Genomic DNA, 19,203 nt, shown 5'->3' on the forward strand with positions numbered 1-19,203 from the left:
TATCAAATATAGCTACACATATAAGGCCAAATTAGCGTTCACGGTTCCAAGAATTCTTTCTTTTATAATAAATGTAGGTGTTTGCATGCACTTGTGAACAGAGAACCTGTACCTGTATAACAAGACTGCTGGTCTTGTTGGTTATACTTTTGTGTTTATTGCGGAATATCCATTTATTATGCAGAGTGGAAGTATTTCTAGACTAAATTAATAAGATGGGTTATTTTTATGCGTATTGCTCAGGAAGTGTTGCAGCACCAATGACAGATTTTTAGGCAGCTGCAAAAATTTCTTCTTTGTCCAGTCTTAAAGTGTGAGGGTGCTCAGGGAAAGGAATGAACTATTTGGAAGAGGAAGTTAAGTAAAAGCCTTTAAAAAAGGTATTTTTTGTATCAGCTGTGCTTGGGGTTAAAATCTTGTCTTCTTAAAGTTAGAAATTTTTGTTCTAACTGAAGTTACAGTGCCTGTAGCAGAACCCACCATGGAGTGGTGGACTTGAGTACACTCTACAAGTGCTGCAGTCTCTGGTCTCCATTCACCAAAACACTTTTTTATTTAACCTTAAGATTAGTTCCACTGAGGTAAAAGTAACTTAAAGCACATGGTGAAATGATTTGTTGAATAGGAAGCCAGGGTTCTCAGCACTTTTGTGGGGCTTGGTCCTTCATTAAACAGCAAGCGCCAGGAAGTAAGGAGAAGGCTACAAATTTTGACTGGCTGATTTAATTTAGGTCAGTGCTTTAAAAATAATTAAGTGCAACACTTAGGAGTGGGGCCACAGAATCTACAAGAGGACATCTGTGCAAGCAAAATAGGGTTTTATACAGGAGAGAGGGACATTTGGATATTTTTTAGGCATTTAAGAAAAGATGAAAAATGTGCATAAGGAGACTTTCCCCACATATTTCTAGCTAGTGCTTTTCTTAACTGTACATCATACTTTTCTAAATAACTAAAACTTAAAGAAGAAAGAACAATTAAATACATTGTAACTTGTTTATGCAGAGAGAAGAGGGGCTCCTCTAACGAAAAGTGGGGTTTTATTGGGCAGGGAGAGAAAACACTTATTCATAGAAAAGCCAACAATACCCTTTTTCTATACATTAAATGCAGTTCATACTTCACAGAGTATATTACAAGGGTGTTCCTTCTGTCTGTCACATACCTGCTTGCCTGCCCAGTGACACAAAAAAGGCAGCACCCTTGCAGGTGGAAACATTCTACGTTTACCACCAAAGCAACTCAGAACCCTCTGGCTGGAGGGTTCCATCCTGCCCCAGCTGTCTGTGAAGTCATCTGAGGTGAGAACCTCCATCTTTAGTTGAGTTTAATCTTCCCAAAAGAGTCAAATAATACCAGGAAGTCAAAAAAACATATATCTGGTGTAAGAGATCTACGCTCAGGGTGTTAAGTGAGAAAGCTTGGCCACTCCTGCCTGTTATGTCCTTGTTGGCCTAGTGCATCCTGCACATGGTTAACACTTTTGGCAAGGGAGGTTTGCAAGAAGCATCAGTTAAGGGAAGGGCTTTCAGCTATGTGACTACAAAAGCTCCTATTTAAATTACTAAAGGTTTTTGGTGATCAAACATTTTCTGTAAAAACTTTAGTACTCATTTTAGAAAACTGAGATGCAATGCATGCTACTAAAAGGAAAACTTTTCTTGTGGGAGAAGATAGCTGAACTTCTGATTCTTTCATCACTTTTATAGTCCAGCTGACTTGTGCTTTGCTGCTGCCGTGTCTCGTGCAGCTCCAGTAATGCAGCTGTTGAGGCTAGATCTGTGCCGGAGGAATTTTAACTCATGTGGAAACGGTGTTCCCCTCGAGTTATGTGGGAAGAGAATTCGTACCTGTCCTGGCTATGGTAGCCGCACATGTTGCATTCAAAAGGATCACGGAACCCATGGCAACCCATATGGATCGTATACATCACATGATCCAAGAAAAGGACTCGACAGTGTTCGCACTTGTAAACTTTCACTTGCTCCCCATTGCTGCTGATCACTTTGAAAGCATCCTGGGAATTGTCAGTACCTGCCCTCAAGACATCATATTGCCTGTTTTCTTCTTTTATAGAGATGCCATTTCTTGCATGGGGACCTATGTGGTTTGTCAGGTAGATTAAACCACTGCGTTCCTCATTATTGCTCTCTGTATCTGTTGAGTCTTGGCAGCTGTTGCTGGGAGAGGCATCTCGTTCAGAGGAGACAGATTTGGCTTTGGAAAGCAGCAACAAGTTTTCCACTGCGCTGTCCTGAGATGTATGGTTGGAGCGAGCCTGATTGTCCCCAAGAGGTTTGTGGAGCTGATACATGGGGCTGATAACCGGCACCATTTCAGAACTACCTGGTGGTGTCTGGACAAGGGGACGCAAAGACTCTGCCCCCAGGTAACTGATGGCATTATTAATGGCCTGGTCTATAACGTGCGTCTGCATAATCTCATTCTCCTTCTCATAGTTGGTGGTGGCATCGTATGGAAGATCAGGCAGACATTTCTCACCTGTAGTGAAAACCAGCCAGGAGTTAGAGGGTTGATTTCTACATAATTAAGGAACCAAACATCATGGTTTAATAGAACAGCAACACAGAAGAAAAGAACTGGTCAAATATCACCTGAGGTATTCATAGTTCTTTAATATAGCTGGTCAGAAAAATGGTTGGTTGGTGCTTTTTTCTTTTGTTTTAACCTACAAAATAATCTGGGATCTTTGGAAAAGCAAATGGATGAAAACAGATCCTGGAACTAATTATATGGAAACTCATAGGAGCTAAAGATTGAGTGCTCCATCGTCTCTTTCTCTAACTGTACTTCTTCATCTGCCTCCTACAGTGAACTGAGGCAGGCCTTTGTGGTTAGTGAAGACAGTGAAGACAAGCACAGTTACAGTGAGCCTGGCTTTGATGCTTCAGAGCATGAAAGAGCATTGCCAATATCTTTGCCCCAAATATTACATTTTTTTAGTGGAAATTGTATGTTTTAGTTTTAGACCTTCAGTTTCTTACAATAACCCACATTGGCCATGTGATTATATGTTATTTTGGACAAAAATTAACAAAATCTTAACTTTTCAATTTCTTCTCCGTCCCACCTTGTTGTTTAAATAAACTGTGGTAGACACATTACCAGAAGCTACTTATGTTTCTAGAAATTTTGTGGTGTCAAAGAGTTGTCATGTACAGGAGCAGCCAAGAACCATGGGAAAAAAATAAGGGCATTTGTAGTTGGAATATATTTTTCCTAGGAGGTAAAAAGCCTTGTATAGAGCAAGATTACTTCTTACTTGTAACTTCAACTCTGATTTGGAATGCCAAATATAAGGGGGGAGTCGAACTTTTTTAAAATCAGACTGCACTTATGTATCTCTAGTAGTGGATTCCCCAGTAGTGGATGCTGAGTTTCACTACAATTTCTCAAGATTCCAGGACAGGTAGGACTAAGCAAAACATAGAAGGTAATATTTAGGATGGAAGAAACTGTTTAAATGCATAGATGTTCATTTTATGAACCTGAACAGTCTTCTCAAACAGTGTAAAATATCAGTGTTCTTTTCAGGCCCCTAATAAATTTATACAGATGCAAAGGGATAAAAAATTCCCACAGGTTCATAGGAACTATCAATAACAGCTTGTTTACAGTATGGATGGATTTTCTAGCTCTGCAAATCTTGGGACATCTACTGAAAGCCACAAACATCTCTATGAGGAGCTGTCATCATTTCCTAATCAGAATGACATTGTTGACCTTGGAAAGTCCTAATTTGTCTAAAATAAATGCTAATAGAAGCATGGAAAGTTTACCAAAAGATCTGCAAATTAAGTTAACAAGAATTACCCACCCAGATTCTAGTCAAATTCACTATTCAAAGTCAGTGAAGAGCTTGGAAAGCATCTAGCATGATTCTACTGCAATGATGGGGCTGAAGTGTAGAAATTCCTGTTGTCTACATTTCCCACAAGATATGGTTTCATACCAGTTTGTCCATGCTCTGCAAGCAGGGAAAGAAACACTGAGCATTTCATAAGTTCCTACAAGGGATGTAGGGTACAGACACCTTGTAGGTGTGCTGCACAAACTTCTACTTCCTTTTTTTCCTTTCCCTATTATTTTGCCAATGTGAGCACCCCCCTATAGGGGTGCATTCTTTTTTCTTCCAGATTTACCCTTTATATTGCTATAGTCTTCAGGCAGAGTTTGAGGCTTAAGATTCAAACTAGGCATTGTGAAAGACTCTTGAATTAAATATAGAAAACCTGCTAATATGAATGTATACCCTTGACTCAATAAGTTAAAAATGAGATCAAAATCATTTATATCACATGGCATTGTATACCCCTGAGAAGTGAGACTGGTCTTCATTATACACAAAATTTTGTGCATCCAGAAGGCGTGATTTTAATAGCTGTTTCTTGGGCAGTCTTTGCTTTATGTAGCCTAACTAGTTGGTGGTTGGACTAAGAGGATTAAGTGCTCATAAGAGAAATGGTTTCCAAGCAGTGTCTGAAACAGAGAAAACTTGAGGTAGGCAGGTATCATTTCTATATCTGGGCAATGCAGGTAATACTTGTACTCATTAAAAATAATAGCTCATTTCTGTGGTTATTAGAGCATAAGTAAATTAAACTGCTAAAGGTTTGATGCACTTCAAGCTTTGCACTGCTCATGGTTCTGCAGCAGGTACCAAATTGTAAAAATGCACTCAGTGCATTTTTTTTTTCCTTTCTTTTAACCTCTCTTTACTGCCTTTTGTTTCCACATGATAAGTATGCGTTAACCTCACTGGCAGTTCTCACTTTCTGGTTTGGATGGTACAATTCTGCTTTGGGGTCTAGGAGCTACTCCAGCTTGGAATATAAAGAGAATTTTACAGATAACTGGCTTAATTTGGTGAACAATCTCAGTTTTGAAAGGTAATGAATTTAGCCTTAAGAAGAAAGAGCAAAGCAGCAGATCATCTTTCCCTTATGCAAAGGGTGCCATTTGCTCCTTCTCCCTGGAATTCAACATGGGATTTGGGATGACACAGTGATCTACAGGAGCAATAAACATATTTTATTTCACAAAAGCTTTCCTGACTATCCAGCCCAACCTTGTATTAATCAGGAATGTACCTACTACAAGAAGCAGCAGGTGAGGATTGGAAAAGAAAGGATCTGGGGGCATTTTCTTGTCAGAAGAGTTCATCCTTTTGAAGTTTAGCAAATTTCCATAAATATCTGCTGCCAGTAGGTTGTCTTCCTACACCGCACCCTGAATAACTAACTGACAGGAAACTCTGCCCTCCTAGAACTCATAGTTAAACTGGCTGTCTTTACTGTTTCTCAGCCTGAAGCAAGAAAAGGAGTACAAAAAAGCTAGCCCACACCCACAGATACATCGCATATAAGATACTTGCTAGCACTTTTTACATTTTAATGCTTCTTTCTGGAGCTTTCATAGAATTAGTATTTTGCCTAATGCAATCAGGTACTAGGGTGTCTAAATGAATCAGGTTTGCCTCATGTAGCTGATAAGTTTTTGGCAACTACCTCTACTACAGCTTAAATCCTTTAAGAAGCATAAGCATTTCTTGTCCTTGACTACCTCCTGCAATTGTTGCCTTTGGACTTTAAAAAGTCTTGGACTTTCATTTCAAACCTTCTGTTGCACCTCCTGATGTGCAACATCCCCTTTCCTTGTCTCAGAAATACTAATTTTCCTTTCACCCTTGTGTTCTCATTGAAGAAGTTTTATTCGGAATTTCTGTTCCATAAACTAGTCTTTTTTTGCCTTGACTTTTGACTTAAGACCTTCTTCACATGTATTTTTTTTTTTCAAAACTTCAGTTTTCTGTAATTGTCTCCTATAGAATATTATAAATGAGCACACAGAGAATTATAAAAGAATCTGACTAGATATGAGTAGATACTGTCCTCTGATCTCCCATGTTTTTATTTATGTGAGACTAACTCTATATAGCTGACAAAATACTGTCTGTGTGTCACACAAAATCATGTGACCACTATTTGGTACAGACTTATGGAACAGAACAATGTATGTGTAGCCTCCTTTTTTTTTTCACTGTTAAGACAAAAAACTATTAGGTGTAAAAAGGCCATGAAGTTTTTGCGTTATTTATAGAATGTACCCAAAGGTCTTTCAGGTATTATTCTCAGACCTGGTTTTGTTTCCATGATTATTTTGGGCTGTAAAAGTAAAGTATACAGACTTTATGAAGGGATGAATAATATTATCCAGCCTATGTACAATTACTCTCAGATACTTTCACAAACACCAATATGCCCAGATCTGAATGTCATCGAAGATGTTAATAAAATAACCCTGAAAGTGTGGTCAAATACTTTCCCAATAGGAAACATCTATTCCTATCTGCAGCTTTTTAAGTCAACTTCAGGAGCCTGTCCAGATCTTGTAGCTATCTGGTTCATATGCATTAGAAAAAGTTGGAAAAACAGACTTAAAATCAATCTCCAGATGTGCAAAATTAAACATGCAGAAATGTATGCTGGAGAAGTTTGGTTGTTTTGGCTTGGTCTGGTTTGGTTTTTTTTACCCCAACACATCTCTGTATTTGCTTCTATAGATACAGCTAACTTAGTAAAACAAGCAAAATTAAAATCATAACGTGAAAGTTAAAATCTTGTGAGATGGCTTTTGGTTTTGTTTTATTTTTTTAGGAGACAGCAAACGTTTAACTCTTACCAACAAATTTCTGAGGCATAGAGCTCTTACGTCTGGCGACGTTACTTGCTAGTCTATCCAGCACGAGGGATCTTTCTGACCCTATCTTGCACAGGTCTTCAGCCATTTCACTCTGGTTAGTATCCTCTTTTATGACTGAAATCAAATGACATCAGAAGGGTTAGGCACGCTTGTTCCATTTTAATGGAACTGTTGTCTTCACGTTATTGTTTCTCAGCTAACGTCTTTAAGCTCACAACCAACTGGAAGGAGAAGCTCACCACCACAGACACAGAATGACTCTGACTTTTGCTAACAAAGTCCCTCATGCTGATCAACCTATGTACATGTTCATGTTTCCCTCCTTTAGGGTACAAAAATGAGATTGCAACTGCAGGGCATCTGCCTGTAGGCAATGTAATCCCTCCACACTTGTTCTAGAGGCACTCTGCATTTCTGTGAATAAATGAGGTCCTAACATTATACTGGACATAAACGAGTTCATCTTTTCATCCTCCTGCTCTCACCCCCACCATCCCTCTGATCTTTTCTCAGTGGAGCTGCCTGTATAATCATCACTTTTTCAGCAAGAAAAAAGGACAAACTTCTCATCTCCAGCAAAAGATTTATTTGCAAGCTACACCAGCTCTTCTCCCCACCCTCTTCTTTTTCTCTGGTAAATATTTCTATACTTTATTGATGCAATTTTAGACTTTAAATGACAGTTTAAGTTGCTCAAGTCACATCTCTAGGGGAGCACTGATATCCAATACTCAAACCTGTTTCCCAACCTCCTGCTGCTGATGTGACACTAATGAATTAGGAGCTCAGCTGTAAGGCACAAAGAAAAGACTATTTCACTTTCACTATGCTTTACTTCAGTACTTTCCTGCAGAAAGGGAAGGGATGTATGAAAATGCATTGTTAAAGCAATGACTATGATGGAAAGTTATTTCTGACTTCCATTACCTAAAGGAAAAATGCCATGCAGCAAGATCACAATGCAACTGATTAACTTATTTTGTTTGATTTTGTTTTGGTTTTGTTTTGGGGGAAGAGGGGGAGGAACGAGTTGGCAAGAGAGGTCAGAGACAGGAGAGAAAGGAGTTAATTTTACTTTTACCTGATACTAGGATACAGGTATTTTTCCTGAACTAGTTAGCTGCTATTAAAGGGAGATGCAAAAGATGACTTTTAGACTTTGATTCTGCAATTAGGTGTACCACTCTGCTACCTTTTGCCTTCTGTGCCTACTGAGAGTTTGTTTTATCACTGGGTTTACCAGCTCACATAATCCATTACTCTGGCACCTGGGTGTTTCACAGTAGTGGAGAACATGCTGCTTCTATGTAATATTATTTTGGCAATATACCACTACCATAAAAGGATGATTGTGAAAGTTTCATTGCTCCTGAAAGATACGAAATCAGGGTCTGGTGGATAATTAGAAGGAGCAGGTGAAGTGTCCCAGATGACAGCACTCTACAAGATCAAACTGAAGAGTACACAACTGATTCTTGAGTCCCTGCTGCAGTAAGACATACTGCAGTGGCAGTAAGTCTCATGGAATTATGCCCCAACCCCATAAGATACTGAAGACTGTGACAAATGTAAGTTATGAGCAGAATTTTATCATTAAGTTGAAGAAGAGTAAAGGGCATCGGTGGTGCCTTGTCATCATTGAACAAGCACATGCCAGCATCTTGTGCTGGCTTAGGCTTCCAGATACCACTTCAGGAAGAGAGAGAGAATGTTTTAAACCAGCTTGTTCAACAGGGAAACAAATGATTGCATTGCTAGCTAAAAATAGAAATGATCAAGAAATATCTGTTTAGGGTATAATATTCAATTCTAATCAATTTGAGAGAAGGTAAGTTATGTATTCAACTCTCAAACTTTAAAGCCGGCTATATAGAAAAGTAAAAATGACATGCTAATTTCAAGCCTTTGCAACTGAACCCCCCTGAAATTTGTTACCAACCTGATAACTATTTTTCTGTAATTTGGTGTCTATGAACTGAAAAAGATATTATTTTATCTTTTCAAACAAAAATCCAAAAGTGACTGAAGAATTGTAATTGACCGTTTTTAAAATTTGTAAACTATGTCTTCTCTTATTTTATATAGGCCTGATAAGATTTCAGCCACTTCCATTCAACTCAAATGCAAAACTCCAAATAATACCCATAAGAGAAGAACTTCACATAGACAGTGTGGTTCTAGTCCTCTAAAATAAGAATTTTGGCATTAAATTCAGCAGGTTCCTAATTTCATGCTGAACCTCCTATCTTAAAGAAAGAAAACAAGAGTTAAAGTATGAAATAATCTCTTGCTCCCGTCCTTACTCTCTTTGCTGGATCTTTCCCTTACTGAAGTACTTTGCAATATGTCGATTATATTTCTTAGATTTACAAGCTGATGAAAAGCTTCTACCAGTTCAGGTCCTTTCAACTGATAATTTTTCTAAGTACACTTCACGAAGTATTTTAAAAATACTGTACGAAGCAATCCCAATCTAGCAGAATATCAAATCAGACGTTCTAGCAGATTCTTGTATAAGCTTTTTTGAGTCTGAAGGGTCTGAATTTTGGCTCAAATAGCTCTATATCACACCCTGAAATATTATAAGAACGGTGGTAGTACAGCTATTTGGTTTTCCAGATACAATGTAGAATGCACAAAAATCCCAGAAAGACACACATTCATTCTCAACTGTTCCATTTGTACATTTTCATCTTTGAGTTTATAAGGGAAATAATGTAAAATGGCAAAATGGTAAAAAGTTATGTTTGCAGTGAAGTAGAATAGATTAGAATGAAAAATACTAGGAAAAATGCAGGAAAGTTTCCTCTTTTAGATACACAAACATTGATTCGTTAGTTCTGAGAACTCAGTTCATCTAAGAGTGAAGTTTTTGGCAGGATATAAGGTCTAAACCCTGAAGCTAATCCTCTGTTTTTTTTTCCTAATTTGAAAAAGCACTCATATTAAATATGGATTTATATAATACTTTCAGTATATGCAAGGAAAAAGCAATTCTTCCAAAGCACTCATGAATTCCACAGGTTTTCATCCCACTGAGATATTAGCCCTAAGTCAGTGTAAACTCTCCTGTCATGATTTGCTATAAACAAAAGTCCATCTCTAAAATGGTATTATTCCTTATCAAAGTTTATGATTCCTGACATCAGTTTCATCTGGACATTTTTGCTTACTAAGACTTTAGTAGTAGTTCACCTACTCGTTCACACAGATTTTCATGTTCTGTGTGCAGGCATTCAAATCCATGTGCCAGACACTGAAAATTCAAATACCAACGCAGAATATTTGCTTCTAAATCCTATCACCTTTTTGAGGAATAAGTATTGTCTCCTACTGTGTATTACGTTAAGCTTTTATATTTATACATACATTTTCCAGCCCCTCAATAAAATTAGAAGGGGTGCTGCTCTAACATGCTGTTTGCTAGAAGCATCTCAGCTGTATTTGCTGCTATCATTATGTGCATATACTTTACGTTATTTGATAGCATGTAAAAACATATTCAGGTTCTGTCCAGATATAAAATATTAAATGAGGCATTATTACAAATAGGTCAGAGGCAACCTTTCATTTTCATAATTTGAAAAGCCAAATAACATATACAGACAAGATGAAAAGGGTATGCAAGAAGCGTAACTTACTGGGTGGGCTGAAACTCCGCCACAGAAGATGGATCTTACATTCTCTATCTAAAACTGCACATGCAAGGGGATTTTGTATGTTTTTTTACTGAAATCAATCCCAGATAGAAATTTAGGACCTCTGTTAAAAAAAAAAAAAAAAATCCAAACCCCAATACCTGCCTGCTGTATTTCTTGGCATAGTTTTAGATTGGATGTTCTCCAAGAAATGGACTTTATCTTCATCAAAAGGCTGATCTCTCAGAGAAACACAACGATTCATCACATCACCCAGTTCTCTTTTAAAAAGGAGGTTGGGAAGAAATCTGTCAACAAATTATTAGCTTTCCTGGATTGTCTCAGACAGACAAACTATATTAAATGCCTCTGGCTTCATGTCCTCATGCTTGGAAAAGTGAGATCAGAGACAGATGGCTCATCCTTATTAGATGAGCTGGTATCAGTGGTCAAGTAAGCCTTTAACGTGTGCCTGGGAAGAGCAGAAGATGTGCATTGTGGAAGCTTGTGCAGCCCTACCCAGAACACTGATATTAAGTCTTTATTAAGAATACATCCACAGGAGTACTGCAGTTCAGGACTCGGGGCAAAAGAGAAAAGTGGTGAGATGATGTGGTCATACTGTCTTGAGATGGTGAACTGAAATTTTCCATGTCTTGCAAGTGTTCTGCTACACACCTGAGTTTTACTTTGGTTTTTTGTTTAAGCTAAAAAAACAAGACAACAGCCAAATATTTATCAAATATAGAATAAATCCAAATGCAATGTAATACATATTGGGTGGGTGTGTGCCTCCCCAGTGCAAATGATTCCGCAAACAGTACTACTGTTCTTTTTGCACTCCTTTTTCTGTGTACATGACAGGGCAGAGTTAACCCCCAAATGGACACGTTCATTACCTGAATAAAGGCTGCTTGAGATATTCATGGTTTGCAGGTAGTTATGACAGCGTTCTTTATGTTCTTCCAAAGAACTGCGCTGCTTATAGCTGCGACCACAGTATCCACATTTATGAGGTTTGCCAACTGCAGAAAACACAATCAGCGGAGGGATTCAGATGAGGTATTCAACAGTCTACTAATAATGGTAAGAAGAACAGGAAAAAAAAACCCATCCCAAAAATAAATCCCATGCTGTGGTGAACTGAAGGAAGATTTTGTTAAGAAAAAAACAAAACAAAACAAAACAAGAACCCAAAACTTAAAAACTTAAACCCAAACTAATGGAAAACTAGCTGATTATCTTCATATCAACAGGCCATTTCTGTGGGTGCTGCAAGCTGATTTTAGATGATTCACATAAGATAAAGACTGAGACAATAAACCTTCAAAAATGGCATCTGCACAAATTAGAAACTGAGACACCTTCAGAAGTCTGAGTATAGTTGCTGTAGTGCCTTGCTCTCACAGAGACTGCCGTTGGGGAACTGACAGCATAGGTAGAGACACCTGCCCATGACTGGAGGTCAATTCTGATGCAACTACAATCAGCTCAGCCCTTTTAGGACAATGTTAGATTTCTGCTTCTGGAAATTCAAGAGACATGGCATGACAAAACATTTTCTGTACTACACCAATCCAGATGTAGGTAGTTACAGGAATTTCACAGTAACAATACAGTTTCATAGACTTGTGGACCTGAATTTTCTGTCTTAGCATGTCAAGACTGTCACCTTATATGTGCTTCCACATTTTTAGATGGTTACGCAGCTTAACTTTCTAATTCCATTTACAAATTCTCAAGTTTAAATCAGACTCAGCGATTCAAGTTATTTTACAATGTATTGATATCAATTTGTCAATTGCAAGAACTAATCACAATCTATAGTTCATGCATTGTCTCTTTAGCTACCGAATGTTCAGTTTGCCGATAGTGTCTAGGTGTAATTTCATGTATGAAAGATTATGTTTAAACTGTGCAGCGATGAAAATCAGTAATAATAAGGAGAGAGGCAAAGTAGTATTTTAAAAAATACACTTTCCTGAGGTGGGTCAGGGCTGGACAGGAGAAATGGAAATTATTTTGGACACCTGGGACCAACACTAGGGATCTTATTATTTAATGTGTGCTCTAATTTAATGTGTAGAGAATTTCCTTAGTTTTTTGCAACACAGAAATGTCACTGTGAGAGCTCCCCTTAGTCCCAAAGTCAATTTCACAAGTAAAGTTACCACTGTCAGTTCCAGCATTGTGTTTTGGAGATCTATCCAAATAGCAATTTGCATTTCCAGCCTAGCTTGGGAAACTAGATGAGACAACACTCTGTTTTTAAAGGCACTTTGAAGGCACTAAATTGGTTTTCCTTCACAGAAGGTGTTTGACTATGGTTTCTGTCAAACAAGAAAGGTCCATGGTAACGGAAAAATGCAGCTGTTAAAAAATATTTATTCAACATACTGTTGAGACAGAACACTGAAAAACTCTGAGAGTCCTCTTTTTTTGAAGATTATTATCTTTCTCTCTCCCGCCCTCTCCCTCCTCCCTGCTCTTTCAAAGTAGTTGCAATAACAAGGTGTAACAAATAACTGCTGCTAAATGCTGTAGGTGGTATTCACTCCTTAGGTCGAGAATGACTACCAGACTGGAGGTTTTTGAGACTTTGTGACTTGAAACCTACTCTGTTTAGAACTTACATTATCTCTATATGCTGATAAATGCCACCCAAACCCTAAACCAGTCCACCAGTTTTAATTCATGTTCGTAGTTCCATGAAATGGATTACTCACATGAGGCTTGTAAGATGAAACCCAAATACAGAAACTTTTAATCAGCTAAGAAGTATGGGAAAAGAAACATGACCATGAGAATGAGATGTGTTTAGTCATTTCTTTGCTGCTAAAACACCGTGGCCAGCTCACAACTTGGTTAACCCCAACATGGGGCTACTGGCCTCCCCAGGGTGAGAAGACCTTTCAGTCTTGGGGGTCACAAACGCCTCCGTCTTCCCAATGGGTAAAGTGATGAGTGCCCCGGATGATCCTACACCTTCACTTACCCGAGTGAGTCCTCAGGTGTCCTGTAAGGGCATCCCTGCGACGGCAGGCATAGTTACACAGGTGACACTTAAAGGGCTTTTCACCAGAATGCAACTTTATGTGGCGCAGAAGGTTGCCCTTCTGCGTAAAGGAGGCTCCGCACTGATTGCACTGGAAAGGGCGTTCTCCTAGAGGGAAAAGGATAAAATATGTGAGAACAAAAAATCTTAGCAGTAACAAGAGAAAGATTTCAGTGAGAAAGTTGTTTTCTTACTGCTGCTCTGTGACTTCCACCGGCTGCAGGTTTGATATAACATGAGGCTTTCAGACTAAACCTGCCAGTTTCTTAATGCTTCACTGGCTGGGTCAATTTGATCTGAAAATCTAATTTTTTTTTTCTAAATCAGAATGGCACATCACAATGCAAATTCAAACTCATTTAAATAAAGTGACTGCAACATTTTGTGTTGAAGAGCCACTCTTCCTGATCAGCAGTTTTGGAATAAACCAATATCCAATTTTGCATGTTGTGGCATTTGGTGGGGTTTTTAATGTGGCTTTTTTCAAAGGGTCTTTAAAATATGCCACTGAAGCAGCAAAATAAAAAGGAAACTCATTAAAAATGCATTTCAGGATCACAAGTTCATTTCAGCGTTACATTCTTATATTTAAATGAAAGGCACTTCATTATAACAGTTATAATAACTTCTTTTCATTTACATTTTCCCTGTATTTTCCCTTTCAATTTCTTCTCCATTACCTGTCTGTCCCTAAGCAGCCAAATCAGGAAGGAGACAGAGAAAGAGAGAGAGTAAAATCACATAAGTTAAGACAGTGCAAAAGAAGCTCTGTACTTCCATGCTGAAGTCCCAACCCTTCTAGGACAGGTATGAGCAGAGGAGCTGCACAAATGGCCTCTGTTGGTCTATAGTTTGAATGGACATGGGATAAAACGTGGAGACACAGTCTTGATTTGTCTAAACTGGTGCCTGCTATTAAGGAAGCGAATCAACTAGCCTTTGCAAAAACTAGTATGGCAGTTGCTTGCTTTTTAATGCTGTTTAAAATCACTATGTTCATTTATTCACTTAGCTGTTTTTTTAAATTTAAGACATTTGAAGCCTTTTCTTAAGTCAGCAGGAAATAAAATATGTTTCCAGTTGTACCATGTAGGAGTAAAGGAAAAAATATATATAAGAGTATTATATCAGCAGGAACTGGTCCTGCATGCCCGTTTTTCTGTAGCCCTCGACTAAGTCAAATTAGCCTTTGAAACTCATTTGCTGAACTCTGTTTCTTTCAGGCATAAATGTAATCTGCTCTAGTAATTATGACACATTGTTGGTATTAGAAATAGCCCAGAGATGACCTATTCTTAGTTTTGATTTTCTTTATATAACAGTAATATTGAATTTAAAATTTTAGTGCTGAAGTTAAAATATATATAAAAATAAATACAAGTTAAACAGTTTCTTTCCCTCTCTCACTTAACTATCATGTATTATTTTGCACACCTAGGATCAGCTTGCATGTCCATACATGATATATATGCAGCATGATAATTTCTGACTTTTGGGTAATGCAGTAGAACAGCTGAAATTCAATTAGACATCAGCACAGTAATAACCCAAAAATCTGTAAACTCAACCATCAGGGCTGGTATGTTCAGCAAACAATAAAAGTAATCTGCTTTATAAAAAGATATTACCATTGGTCAAATAGCTGCAAGCAGGTCAGCATAGCCCCTGTCAAGCCAAATGAGCTCACTTTCTTTGTCCATCAAGTAGCTGTATTCACCTAAACTGTATCTGCAACTGGTTCACCTGGGGTGGCCCACAGAAATGCCAGAATGAGCCTTATAGATTTTGCAGTGTACTTCATAAGCCATGCACAGTAGTTTTGAGGGGAAAAAAGAAAATGGGCAAGAGATTGTCTGCTTTACTGCTTATTCTTTGAGCCAGTTACTCAGTGTGGAAGGTATTTTTCAGAAATGGACTGAAACAGTACTGAAGAAGTCAGTTTGTTATGGGGGACACAAATTCAGAAGAAATGGTTAATCCTTACTAAGGAGCTTTTTGAGCATTCTTTTCTGTTATTTTTACTCAGACGAACATACAAGGAGAAAACAAGGATTGTAGAAGTACTCCAGGAATGAAATGTAAAGCAAAGTAACACTGAAATCTATCTCCAGCCTACAGCTTTCACTATTACAGGGTGAAATCTTGCACTGTGGGGAGAAGACAGGCGGACGGAGCATTTCAAATGAGGCTGCTGCATTTCAAATATTTCTACAGAACATACAGTTCTGTAATGGATCAAATGTAAGAGAATCTGCACATACATTGCTGTGCAAGGAAAATGACACCAACACTGCAAGATCCTGAAACTATGTGTAGCTTGACTGGCCCTTGGTTGTCCATGCTGCATCTACCCAGGTGGGAAAAGCCTGGCTTGTGAGACCAGGAAAGCTCCTAGCCCTACTAGGATGGAGATGGTCACTGGTGGAAAATTATTGGTTGTGGCACTATTCTCCCAAAATGGGAAGTATGGGAAGAAAAAATTTTACGCATCTTTTATTTAAACAGTCAGCTTTGCGTGCTATTTTGTTGCCAGTTCTGAGCATCACATGTCTATCCTGGGCCAATTTCACCAGATGTTGAGTACCTATGGACTAATACAGGTCAAGAACCAAAAATTGTAATGGGAGCCTTGAACTGAATCAACCACCATTAGAGTGATTTGCAAGCCTTAGTGGCAGCATGGGCCCTGGGCTACTTATTCAGTGAAGAATATTGATCCTCTTAATTGAAGTATTTATTATTTATTATTATTTATTATTTATTAAACAATATAATGACAAAATCATTCAAAACTCAGAGACACGCATAACTCTTTTCTCTTTGTTTTGTTTTGTTTGGGCATTAGTTTTCTAAATAAACTGGAGACATTCAGACCCATCTAACAAGACATAAGTGAACTAGTTGGTGACTTACTTCAGTTAAAGACATGTACATGTAAGGAGGGACTATATATACCTACGCACACACACACATATATGCACATATACATAAGCACTCCATGCACATACATATGTGCACAATGAGCAAGTGAAGCCTGAATCAATATCCTGAGGTCTCAGCACCAAGGGGCAGAAGGGGATTTCTCTGTCCTTTCTAGATCGTCTTTTTGCTAAACACCAAGCACGATAGCAGCAAGCCAGAGAAAATCAATGTACTGAAAGCTTCAGGGAAGGAGAGTGAGAAGAGTTGGGCATCTGTGAGTGGGATTTGCTTCACAGATGGGAGCAACAGGTAAGGTGCTAGGAAGCAGTCAGTGCTGCACAGCTGCTAGCAGACAGGAGGGGACAGAAATATCAGGTGCTGCTCTGCATATCTGCACTTGGCAGGTGTATTCATTTAAAGTAATTATGCTTTTTATCAGGTCAGGAAGTCACTTTATTTTGGCACTTTAGCATGCTAGAGTTTTGTTCACTTATCAAATATTTATTTAAGGAAGCCTCACTGCATATGCAGGTTTTACATGAATTAGCAGCAAAGTAATTCATTTGTGAGGCTTATTCCTTCACCAGGCATGTATTGAAATGGGCTTTGGCATAGTCAGTTGAATGTCTGTAATAGTATATCCCATATCTACTTTAATTTTCACAGTGCAGCTGAAAGGAAAAGCAGTCACCACAGTTTCCCCATGACATCCCTTTAATTTAAACGATCAGCTCTGAGCCTGCACTCCCTTGCCAGGCCCTGAAAAAATGCCGAAGAGGCTGCTCAGGAGAGCAGCCGATGACAAGGCTGGAGGGAAAGCAAAGTCTTTCTTTCCATGGAAGGACTCTGGGGTGCAACTTCACACACTTTAGTTTTATTGAGTGTAAAAGAAGGGGATCCTGCTGAGCAAAATGCATCTCATAGGGTGCTTCCATTATAGGCTTTAACAATGTTCCTTGATTAAAAAGAAGGTCCCATTGGCAAGGGGAGGGCTCTGCAATGGGTGGAGAATTCTTAGAGAGGCAGGTCTTGTGTGGTAGCATCCTGAGCATCCTTGGCAGGCATATGAGCCCGTCTGCCAGGTAGGGTGTTTGGGCATCTGGAGGTCTATGCCAGGGAAACCAGTGAGGTGGCCCCTGGTGATGCTGTCATGGGGGACAGGCAGACCAGCTCATCCTCCAGAAACTCAGCATGCCAGGTACCAGTCAGTGCACTAGAAGCAAAGGCAGTTCTGGTCGCTGCTTCCCTAAAATAAGGTATGCCCCACAATGGCCATTCAGCCCTAGTGCAAACACTGCCTTTGATCCACAGGGACTCAAAACAGCTCCTCCAAATGCAACATCATACTTTTAATTAAACAATAGGCTTCTTAAACAAGCACAAAAACTTCTACCTCTAAATGCATTTTAAGTTACAACATTTTATTTCAACTACTACAGCATCCTCATCAAGCCTATGGGTCTGTTTAAAAGGCCTCATGTCCAAGTCATTTTCCATATGCATTTATAAACTTTTAAAGGATCATATTAACATTAAATTAAAAAAAAAAAAAAAAGGAAATGATAGACCAACAAGCACTTTATTATATCTAGGAATTAGGCTGCAGCCTCTCTTCTGAGAACTAGATGTGGCTTTTCCAATAAAGATAATTATCTGCTCTTCCCTGACAGAGGGATTTATCATATTAAATTGAAGAGTACTTTGAAGTAGGGAATGTAACACCATTGCTATCACCAGCATGGCTTCTGAGCATGACTAACCCATATTACACTAACACATCACACCCTTTCAGAGCTTGAACAGCCACAGTTACAGCAGACAGTACTGAAGGGGGCGGACAACACTCAGGGTCTTTTTGTGGATCCTCTCCATTACTCTGAAAACAACCTTCTAATCTCATTCCTTAGTCATTCTGGGGAAATCAGTTAAGCACGACTGTGGGGATGCAGGGGAAGAAAAGTATTTTTGTGTTCACTAGCTGGACTATTTCAGTGGAATCTATCCATTTGACACGTTATTCTCACCTTAAAAATATTTTTAAATTCCCTTTCATTTGAATATTCATGAAAAATGCCAAATACTTTGCTTATTTATATTCAAAGTAACTTGTGTAACATAACAGTACAGTTCAGTTCTCCTCTGACTACAAATGACCTTAGATTTTATATCAGAAGCCTGATTTTCAGACAGCTTATATCATGTAAGATGAGACTTACCCTCATCTTTACTTCTTCAATTTGTATCAGCCTCTTCCTTTTTTGCATTCTTTAGGACTAGTTAGAATTAGAAAATTATGGCAACAAGATTTAAAGAATTGATAATGAAAAGCCATCCATATGGAGAACATCATTTTTACATGTCTCTTTTAGTGTCCCAGTGGAAAGAAACCCTTTAGTCCAGATTTGACCAGTGGCAGTACTTGGTTTTACTTCATGAAACATTTGTCATAAAGTTAACTCTTTTTTTACTGTCAGTATAGTTCCCTTAACATTTATTTTTCCAGTTCATAATCACTGATCCATAATGAGTTTTGTTGCATTGTTGGAAACATAAGAACTGGATCAATTTCAGAGTTAGCCACAAATGAGTTTTTTTTCAGCAATTCTTTAAAATATCTTAGAAATAAAAAAAAAAAAAATTGATTTTCCATGTAGCTTCAAACCAAACATACAATTTCTAGCCCAACAGATGTAATTCCGTCAAAAAGAAATTTCAATTCCCGTGCTGTCCAAAATGATATAACAAAATAACTGAGCTTCAAATGCCCACCAATGCTACATTATCTTGCAAGATGGAACATGTGCATGATACAGAAAATAAACCTTAGTTCCTAAAATATGGCCAGTTCTTGCCAACTAAAGGAAA

The 19,203-nt window shown here is 38.4% G+C and overlaps 1 protein-coding gene across 13 annotated transcripts in view; it reads right to left on the reverse strand.

Moving 5' to 3' along the window:
• Positions 1-299: 299 nt before the first annotated feature.
• IKZF1 (IKAROS family zinc finger 1) overlaps positions 300-19,203 on the reverse strand; it is a 65,016-nt gene continuing 46,112 nt past the window's right edge. For 7 of the 13 annotated variants that reach the window (XM_061369632.1, XM_061369631.1, XM_061369633.1 and 4 more), the window contains 4 exons: positions 13,357-13,524; positions 11,261-11,386; positions 6,703-6,837; positions 300-2,502 (listed from right to left, as the gene is read on the reverse strand). In XM_061369632.1, coding sequence (XP_061225616.1) covers positions 1,796-2,502; positions 6,703-6,837; positions 11,261-11,386; positions 13,357-13,524 — 1,136 coding nt within the window. In that variant the 3' untranslated portion in view covers positions 300-1,795. The remainder of the gene's footprint in view (positions 2,503-6,702; positions 6,838-11,260; positions 11,387-13,356; positions 13,525-19,203) is intronic. The other 6 variants (XM_061369641.1, XM_061369636.1, XM_061369634.1 and 3 more) reach the window with 2 other exon arrangements.

Source organism: Neopsephotus bourkii, unplaced genomic scaffold (assembly GCF_033783945.1).
Source record: "Neopsephotus bourkii isolate Nb327-2 ecotype Australia unplaced genomic scaffold, CSIRO-AGI_Nbou_v1 NB_1508, whole genome shotgun sequence".
Lineage (NCBI taxonomy): Eukaryota > Metazoa > Chordata > Aves > Psittaciformes > Psittacidae > Neopsephotus > Neopsephotus bourkii.